General features: G+C 32.4%; 1 protein-coding gene across 1 annotated transcript; it reads left to right on the forward strand.

The window, feature by feature from the left end:
• Positions 1-5,604: 5,604 nt before the first annotated feature.
• On the forward strand, positions 5,605-6,515 carry LOC123211113 (thaumatin-like protein). Its single transcript, XM_044629650.1, has one exon. The coding sequence runs from the start codon at positions 5,605-5,607 to the stop codon at positions 6,340-6,342; it is 738 nt and encodes a 245-aa protein (XP_044485585.1). The 3' UTR covers positions 6,343-6,515.
• Positions 6,516-10,292: the final 3,777 nt, after the last annotated feature.

Below are 10,292 nucleotides of genomic sequence, written 5' to 3' on the forward strand. Positions count from 1 at the left end.
AACATTGAATTTCCAACAACGTTAGATATGTTCTATCAATAAAATTATATATATAATTTTTGTGTGTAATTTTATATAAAAATAATAATATATTATGATATAATTAAATATTATTTTATTTTTAATTTTTAATTATTCAATTATATAATGATATTTATACATATAACAGTACTCATATTGCATATGCATGTATGTCAAACTAGAACCAGCGCGCTTTCTGCATAAAACCCAGTTTGTATCATTTCAAACGCCACTCAAAACATCAAATCAATTTTCTCCGAAATGAAGTCGTTGCAAACCTTCTCCGTTTCTACATTCCTTCTAATTACCCTTTTCATCACCTTGGCCAACACAGCCACTTTTGATATTACAAACAATTGCCCATACACTGTCTGGGCGGCTGTTGTGCCCGGTGGTGGTAGACAGCTTAACCACGGTCAAACATGGACCATCAGTGCTGAACCCGGCACTAAAACAGCCTGCATTTGGGCCAGAACCAATTGTCAGTTTGATGGCAATGGGCGAGGCAATTGTGAAAATTTTTGAAGTGTATCATATATTAGATAAAATGTGTATTATATTTTTTTTTCTTTCACTAAGTTTTATTTTATTAGATTTTTCTAATAAGGTTTTTAATGAAGCAGTTTGAATACATCTAACCCAACTCTATAAGACATTAAATAATTATGTTTCTTTACTTTGGTTTTTATATTATTAGAGTTTTTTTTTTTAACAAAATTAATATAATTATTTATAAGTAGTGAAAATCCAAATAAGAGTGTTGCATATTGAGGTGTCTTTCCAGCTAATTATTAATGGTGACCATTTACTGCTCTTGGCAGCCAGCTAAGATTCTGAAAATTTATCACTTATTGCTTTGGGTGAGAGAAATTGGCCTATAATTACCCCTTCAATTGTAGAATCATCATCCAGAAAATAATTTTTAAGTTTTTAAAGTAAAAGTTCGAGTTCGAATCTGTATCCAATTCAATTAAAATCATTTACGACACCCAATCATAGAATATGTTACAAGAATATTGACTATGATCAATTTCAAATAGAAATAATATTGAAATTTCCGAGTTCAAAGATTTTGCAATCTAGAAACAAAGAAAGAAGAACAAATCTCAATTGTATGGCAACTAAAAACCACTCCAATTCCCATGGCATTTCCATCAATGTTTGTTCTCCCTCTCCCACAGTAATCAATTTTTCTGAACTCTCTTTTGCTTTGGGGGGTTAACTGCAACTATTTTGTGCGACGAAATTGAAAAGGCAAGGCACAACTATATGCTTAAGAAACATAAAAAATAACAAAAATCAGAGAATTTGGTTAACGGATGAGGAGGAATTACCGGCAATTGAAATTGGTCTTCTTATGAGAAAGGTCGGTGATGAGATGTAAGTTTGTCCATAGTTGGGAGAAATGAGATTTCTCTATCAATGATTTTTAGTTGTCCATACACAGTACGGGTTTCTGACTTGCTGCCCCTCCCCGTAGAGGCTGACAACTCAACCACGGCCGAAATTGGGTCCTTAATGTGAAATCCTGGCACAAAAGCGACCCGCACATGGGCTTGGACCAATTGCCACTTTGACCCGTCTGACTCTAGGGGACCCTTCAATTTGTTCATTTGTTTACCATCTTAATACCTTACCTGAATATGCCCTAGATCAGTTCAACAACTTTGATTTTATAGACATTTTTAACCATGGTGCAAAAAATCCCTGCAGCAAAAAGAAGTACACAAGGGTAAGCCTTGCGCAAGGAAAGGGTAATAATTGGAATTGGTAATAATGAATGAGCGATTGAAAATAATAATGTGATTGAGGGCATGAAGTTAAGAACATAGTAAAAACGAAGAAATATTACATAACAGGATGTTTTTATTATGGCTCAATTTGTTGAACAAGAATCTACGTCCAAAGTTATGTAATTTTGCTCTAATCGCAATTTAGTTGGCTAAGAAATCTATTAATCCCCTTTCACCTCAGTGCATTAATATATTTAATATATTTGTAGGACAAAAAAAAATGTTAATGGATTGATTAAGAAAAAATTAGATAAAAGATATGATAAGACTATAATACATATCTTAAAAAAAAAATAAAGATTATCATTATTTTTACCTTAGAAATTTAACTTATTAATTATATATAATTAATGTTATGACAATAAAAGGTTAATATAAAAAGTCCAAAAGATATAATAAAAGTACAAAAGATTATGTTGTGAATATACTCTTACTAACGAAGTATAATGAATGTTACGGGGGAAAATTAAAAGGTTAATATAGGAAATTAAATAACAAATAATAAAAATATGATAAAAAAATATATACATAATTAACAAGTAGGTTTGCGAAAAGATTGTGTGCCGGCGTGTTAAGGGTCCAACACGACAAAACTTTCTATATATAAGGTCGTATCATGGATCTATGTCCTTTTACGAGCCAATCCAACACAAAAGACTTGTAACTCTGTAGGCCTTGGCCTGACCTGATACAAATGATTTGTAACTGTGTAAGTCTTAGCCCGATATTACTCCGTAGGCATGGTGAAATTCATCTAAACCAACCAACCCAACATAACCCATTAACACCTCCATTGAGGACGGACAAGTTTGATATACCCTCAATTAAAATATTATTCTCAATTTAATTTTAATTTTTTTTAAAGCCTTTCAATTGAGCATTCTCTTAAATACTCAATACTCAAATATTAATATCACTCAAGGGCAATTGCAATGGTTTATGATGGTTCACAAGACCACAGAGAATTTGGTGGTAGTATTAGGATAGGTGATGGTTAAGTTGAGGTCACTATTTTGTGTTGATGGTTTTTTCATTTTTGTTACAAAATTGTTTTTTTTTTTAAGGTTTTACTATTGTAATTTTTTCTCAACCCGAAGAATCTTTGCATTAAACCTCAGGGATTGACAACCATTTAAACCTACAATTACATGTCAGACAAATCAAAAATAAATTTTATTGTGATACATTACGCTAAGATCACTCAAATCTTGAATTTTTAAATATAATCTTTGATGTTTCATCATTTAGATCAACCCCATAATCTTTTACTTGTATAATTTGGTCATGTGACTTTTGACAATTAACTTGATTGGTGTAATTTTGGCCCAATCGTACATGGCGGCGGAATCTGCAAAAACTAGGAATCAAATGTCTTGCACAAATATGAGGTCTTTTGCATTAGTTCTTATTATTGCTTGTGGCCATGTGCACAAATAAAAATTACATTGTATTTTTTGTTTTTAGATCTTTAATATTTTATTATTTAATTTGCTCAAGGTTGGAAGGTTTTTTATTTAAGATTTCATTAGTTATTGGTAAGGCCAAAACACTTATTCCCACCCAAGGTTTATTGTAAGCTAACAAGTACCACACTAAGTATAAAAAATTCAACTTCGCACCCATAGACTATTAAAATTAACAGATTTAAATATATTTAAAGATAAAATCATTATTTAACTATAATATATTAAAAATAATAAAATTTTTTCTCATTTACTAATTAATTCAGAAAATTAACAATTTCTCTTTGGATTAAATTTTAAAAAGTTATGTTTTCTCTTATAGGATTTTCAAACTTCTCTGATATCGAAATCTAATGACTATCTCTCTTTCTCTATTATTGACGATCAATCTCTCAATGAAATCCCTCTCTGTGCGTCGATATGATGTGGGAGACACCATCCTTATAATTTAGCCTAATACGAACAAAATCTTAAGTCTCTATCAGCACACTCACATCACTTTATTATTTTCACACTATTAATTCCTCAAAGTCCTTATTACACAATAGGATAAATATGGATTTCAACTTCCAATCTCAACCTTACAAGGGTTAGCCAGACAAAAATATTGGACGGGGTCAAGTCCGTGAAGAAAGAAACTAAAAGAACGTGTACACATTCCTTTAATACTAGATGTGCCAATTTATTTCATAATTTATATTTAATTGCATAAATGTTGTTAGCTAATTGGTTCCGTTTTATTTTTTATAATTAATATGAGGAAATCTTCAAACCAATATTAATTTATAAATATGCAAGTGAAGAAATGAAATGGAATGATTCAAATGATTTTGACCTTGACTTCTTGTTTGAATTTTGTTAAGCCAGACCTAAAAGGATTTATTTTAGTCATTCAAACAGTTAAGAAGATGAGGGGTATGACTCAACACACTCAGACCTTGACTACATAATGAATAGGCCACAAAGAAGATCATGAAACAACAATGTGAGTTCATCATCATCATACATTGCAATGGAGAAAACAACTCTTGAAATTGGAGACTCTAGCAGATCAAATAATGGTGGTGTTGTTGAGAGGAGAAGTAGACGCCCTTCAGAGAACAATAACCATAATAATGGGGGTGAACAAGGACAACTATTAAGACAACCAAGTAATTCACTCTAAGCAAGGACAACTAGTGGAAATCGAAGTTTAAACTTGCATCTGTCGAAATATATTGGGTTTATAAATATATAAAGATCGAAAACTCATATTAGATAAGACCAATTAGCTTGTGTTAGGATTCACTCCATCACACTTATATATCACTCACTTTTATTATATTTGAAACTCTTTTTCCTTTACTCTCCAACACCTTCTTCGAGTGCAACTACCATGAGATGTTAGCCTGCCATTTGATTGAGTCCGTTTGGATGAGTGCGTTGTCACTTATATCAAAAATATTTTAGGCTGTTAGGTTTGCCGTCTTACTTTTGTTTTGATATTATGTCGAAATATATTCGGTCTATAAGTATAGAGATCGAAAACTTATATTATACAAAATTAATTAACTTATGTTGAGATCTAATTCATCACACTTATAAATGCAAAGTATTTACAACAATAGCAGAGATGAAGTAATTTCAAGCCACTTTTATTACAAACAAAAGACAATTGGAGAAGCTATAAAAGGATCAGACTTAAAAGAAACTAATTTCCTAATATTCTCTTATTGAAGACTTATCACCATTCCTACAATGATAGAGTTCAAGATAAGAATATATATCGAGGACTTGCAATCCAATTATATATTAATGATGAGAAATTAATTAAATATACTGCATTTTAAGGGATTAATATGAATATAAGTGGCAATCCTAACTTTGTACAATAATAACAAATTAACTAAATCAATCTTGATAATCAAAATCTCAAAATTTGATTTAGTACTTTATACCATCACCGTAATGCATATATTTTCAACAACTCTATGGATAAAGAAAATATAACATTTAGTGTAGTTTAATAATCTTAAATTAATTTTATTTAGTATTTTATAATTAGGATTAATTAGTTTATTTTGGTCAATTAAATCAAAATCATACGTCCATTCCAAACTACTGCTGCTACCTCATTAAGTCGAGGATCCATCGAATTCCTGACTAAAAAAGGATTTCCACCATCACGAAGTGCGGCGGCTAATGTAGGTCCATTAATTTGACTCTGCAGAACACCTCACTATGAACAGGGGTCAATTCATGCATCCACGCACATCGTTGTGTGGAAATTATGGTAAAGTTCATTACGTCATGTGCCATACGTCACTACATACAGCTAATGTAGGTCCATGAATCACCACCATATAACCCCACAAGTATATCCTCACACACCGACACTCATCACACAGCCTGTTTCAATAACCTCTCAATTGATGTCTTCTTTGCTTTTCATACTCTTTCTTTCCTTCACTGTGGCCAATGCAGCTACTTTCAATATCATAAACAATTGCCCCTACACGGTCTGGGCGGCTGCCTCCCCAGGGGGAGGCAGAAGACTTGATCGTGGTCAAAACTGGCTCCTTAACGTGAACCCTGGCACAGCAGCAGCCCGCATATGGGCTCGGACAGGTTGCCAATTTGACGGAGCTGGGCGTGGGCGTTGCCAGACTGGTGACTGTGGGGGGCTTCTCCAATGTCAAGGCTATGGTTCAGCCCCTAATACCTTAGCTGAATACGCCCTGAACCAGTGGAACAACCTTGATTTCATAGATATTTCTGTTATTGATGGGTTTAATGTTCCAATGGAATTCAGCTCTGTGTCTGGAGGGTGCAACCGTGTGATAAAATGTGTAGGGGATATTATTGGACAGTGCCCGAATGAGCTGAGGGTCCCGGGTGGATGTAACGGGGCATGTCCCGTTTTCAAGACCGATCAATATTGCTGTAATTCTGGTAAATGTGAACCTACAAATTACTCCAGGTATTTCAAGGCTAAATGTCCAGATGCTTACAGTTACCCTAAAGATGATACAAGCACTTTCAGTTGCCCAGGTGGTACAAATTATAAGGTTGTGTTCTGTCCTTGAAGTGCCACTTGTTTCGGCAGCTTTATGTTGTTATAGTTGCATATATGCAACTAATTAAATAAGAGCTAAGTGCTAGCTTTGCAAACATATGTACTGCCGTATCCGGCTATCCTGAATAGTAGTCAAGTGTTACAATAAAACTTTAATTTAGAAGTTTATCAGCTTCTTTCAAATTTACGGATCCTGGTTGTTTTTAAATGGTTCTAAGATTAATTAACCAAGAAGTTTGATGCCTATACATAAGTATGTATTATTAATTAGGCCAAAAGACTTTTTCCCACCCAAGGTGTAGTGAAATCCCAAATTCCTACCCTCCAACTTTCAAAAACCCAAACACCACCCACAATCAAATTTCTATTAAAAATTTCAGTTAAAATTAGGGGTAAAACTATCATTTAACAAAAAATTAAAGGTTCATCACATTTTCCTCCCCCATATTTAAAAACTTACATTCCCCCCAACCCAAGATTTGAAAAGTGACAAAAACCCCCCTAGGGTTATCTCCTCTTCCTCCGAAGCCAATTTCCCCTTCCCCGGCAGTCAGCCGTCCTCCTTTCCCCCCTTATCTCTCCTCTGGTCTCTCTCTCTTGCATCTCCAGTCATCTTCGACCTGAGACGAAGATGACGCGTCTTCGTCTCTGATTGAAGATGACTTGAGAGGCAAGAGAGAGTGATCGAAGGAGAGATAAGGGAGGAAGGGAGGACAACCGATAGCCAGGGAAAGGGAAATCAATGTCGGAGGAAGATGAACAAACCTTGGGGGGTTTTGCACTTTTCAAACCTTAGCTTGGGGGGAAATGTAAGTTTTTAAAATAGGGGAGGAAAATGTGATGGAACTTTAATTTTTTGCTAAATGATAGTTTTATCCCTAACTTTAACTGAAATTTTTAACGGAAATTTGGTTGTAGGTGAGTATTTGGGTTTTTGAAAGTTGAAGGGTGGGAGTTGAGATTTCATTATACCTTGAGTGGGAACAACTTTTGGCCTATTAATTTTACCTAGTTCATCCGTTAAATGATATGGGAAATAACATAATCTAAGAAGCCATCTTGTGATTATTTTTCTGGATTTCACCAGAATATCTAACTCACTCGGCAATTTTACCAAAATATCTACTGCCATGTAATGGTAAATTAATTGGTTGTCTTAGTTTAAGTCGAGCCAAATCCCAAAATTTTCCGATGAAGAAATTGAAAGACGCACTATTTTCTTATCCTCCAGTCATCAGCATCGTCCCTGCACTGTTCATAAAGTGGAAAATAATGAAATGGAATAATTTGTGTAGTGGTATTTAGATGCTGGAATTATTCTTTCCGTTATTTCTCAAAGGACTTCAATTTCTTCTGTTTCACAGCATTCCTCTAGAATACATAAATTAATGTGTAGCAGGAAATTAAGTAACATGTGCCAGTGGGAATTTGTTTACCAGAATACATGATTCGATCACAACTTAGTCAAGATTTGAAAGCAGCACGTCTTCACCAGATAAATGCTGCAATCTTTTTTCATTCTGTATTAATTGCAAGTCTGGGTCCATTTAATAATAGGCCCAAAGGCTTATTCCCACCGACCCAAAACATTCACACCAAAAGTTAGAAAAACCTAAGTACTAACTCATCATCTAATTTATATTAAAATTCTCAGTTATTGATAAAGGTAAAACAATCATTTAATAAGTAATATAAAAAAATAAAATTTTATTTTATTTTCACCCTCATAGTTTTAAAAAATAACAATTTCCCTCAAACTTGAGTTTTAAAAAATTACCTATTCCCCCCGAAGGTTTTTTTTTTTTAACTTCATCTCTGTCGACAACTAGAATCCATTGGCATCTTTATTGCTCTAGTAAAGATTGGCTTCGTCTTTCCCTCCTGACGGTCACTCTACCTCCAAATTAGCATCTCCTTTGAGCTCCATTGTTTAACTTTCAACAATCGTAAAAATCGAAGATGAGTTTATTGTTGATTCAATTTGTCATCTCTCTCTCTGTCATTTGACAACAAATAGTCTACATCACTCATTTCAATTCGAGAGCCAATGATGATCGAGATCTTATTAAGAAGTCGCCCAGTTGTGGTTGAAGACAAATGTGATACTTAGACCTTTGGTTGATATTCATTTTCATCTTATAAGATTCGATTGATTCCTTTGGTCACTCTATCGTCAAGAGTGACAAATAGTGCTGAGAAAGGTCATTGGTCTCAGTGAAGACTGTCGGAGTGGATTGCGTCTTCAGAAAATGAGTTGGTTGAGTTAACCCTAATGCAAGAGAAATGATAATTTTTCAAAACTTAAGTTTTAAAGGAAATTGTTATTTTTTAAAAGCAACTTAGTCAAGATCTAAAAGCAACAATTCTTTACCATAAAAAAAGTGAGAATACAAAATGATCTAAATACTCGATTTAAGATAGGTAGCTAATATCTTGCTGATAAGAGTTGACTCACGCGTGTTAAAGATTTACTTACTATTTTCTTAAAAAGATGAATGTAATAATTTTATTAATTGACATTTTTTTCATCGTAGAATTCTAATTACCAAATCCATTGAGAAGGTGGAAGGCAAGAAAAGTTTTCGTATGGCTAAATTGTAAACCATCCTAATACCTTACTTGAATATGCACTAAATCAGTTCAACAACTTTGACTTTATAGACATTTTTAACTATGATGAAAAAACTCCCTGCAGCAAAAAGAAGTACACGAGTAAGCCTTGTGCCAGGAAAGGGTAATAATTGGAATTGGTAATAATGAATGAGTGATCGAAAATAATAATGTGATTGACTGTATGAAGTTAAGAACATAGTAAAAACAAAGAAATATTACATAACAGGATGTTTTTATTATGGCTCAATTTGTTGCACAAGAATCTACGTCCAAAGTTATGTATTTTGCTCTGATTGGAATTTAGTTGGTTAAGAAATCTATTAATCCCCTTTCACCTCAGTGCATTAATATATTTAATATATTTATAGGACAAAAAAAAATGTTAATAAATTGATTAAGTTAAAATTAGATAAAAGATGTGGCTAGATTATGACACATATCTAAAATAAAAGATAAAGATTATCATTCTTTTTAACTTAGAAATTTAAACTTATTAATTATATTTAATTAATGTTATGGTGACAATAAGGGCGCGTTTGATTTGAATAATGTTTTATTATCAAAATAGGGAGATTACCTTAAAGATACATTATTTATAAGATTACAAGGTATAAATAATTACTATATTTGATAAATTTTAGTAACAATGGATAGGTATAAATAATTATTGTGTTTGGTTAAAAGTAATAAAAGAATACTAATAAATTATTTTACTTAAATGCCCTTTGATATAATTATTTTTAAAATTTTTTATATTAATTAAAAATAAATTTATTTTTGTCTTAAAAATTAATAAATAATAATATAATTATAACAAAATCAAGATTATGTTAGTAATATTTTAATATCTAAGGTGAAGGTGGTAATCAGATTATCATTTATATTACTTACTGCATCACCTTTGGTAATAGAAGATTACCGTAATTTTTTATTACTGACAAACCAAATAAAATAATGAAAATAATAAAATATAAACTTCTAAGGTAGTTTTTAAATCTCCGAGACCAAATAACCCCTTAAAGGTTAATATAAAAAATTCAAAAGATATAATAAAAATGCAGAAGATTATGTTGGGAATATAAACTTTTTTCCGATGTATAAATAATTAATGTTATGGGGAAAACTAAAATGTTAGTATAGAAAATTAAAAACACATAATAAAAATACTATAAAAAATATATATATAATTAATGGGCCGGCCTGTCAAAAACTTGTGGGTTGGCATTTTAAGGGCCCAACACGATATAACCTTTTATATATAAGACCGTGTTGTGGGTTTATGCCTTTTCACGGGTCAATCTAAGACGAAAGATTTATAACTGTATAAGCTTATGTCCAATTTGACAC

Source organism: Mangifera indica, chromosome 3, assembly GCF_011075055.1.
Source record: "Mangifera indica cultivar Alphonso chromosome 3, CATAS_Mindica_2.1, whole genome shotgun sequence".
Classification (NCBI taxonomy): Eukaryota; Viridiplantae; Streptophyta; class Magnoliopsida; order Sapindales; family Anacardiaceae; genus Mangifera; species Mangifera indica.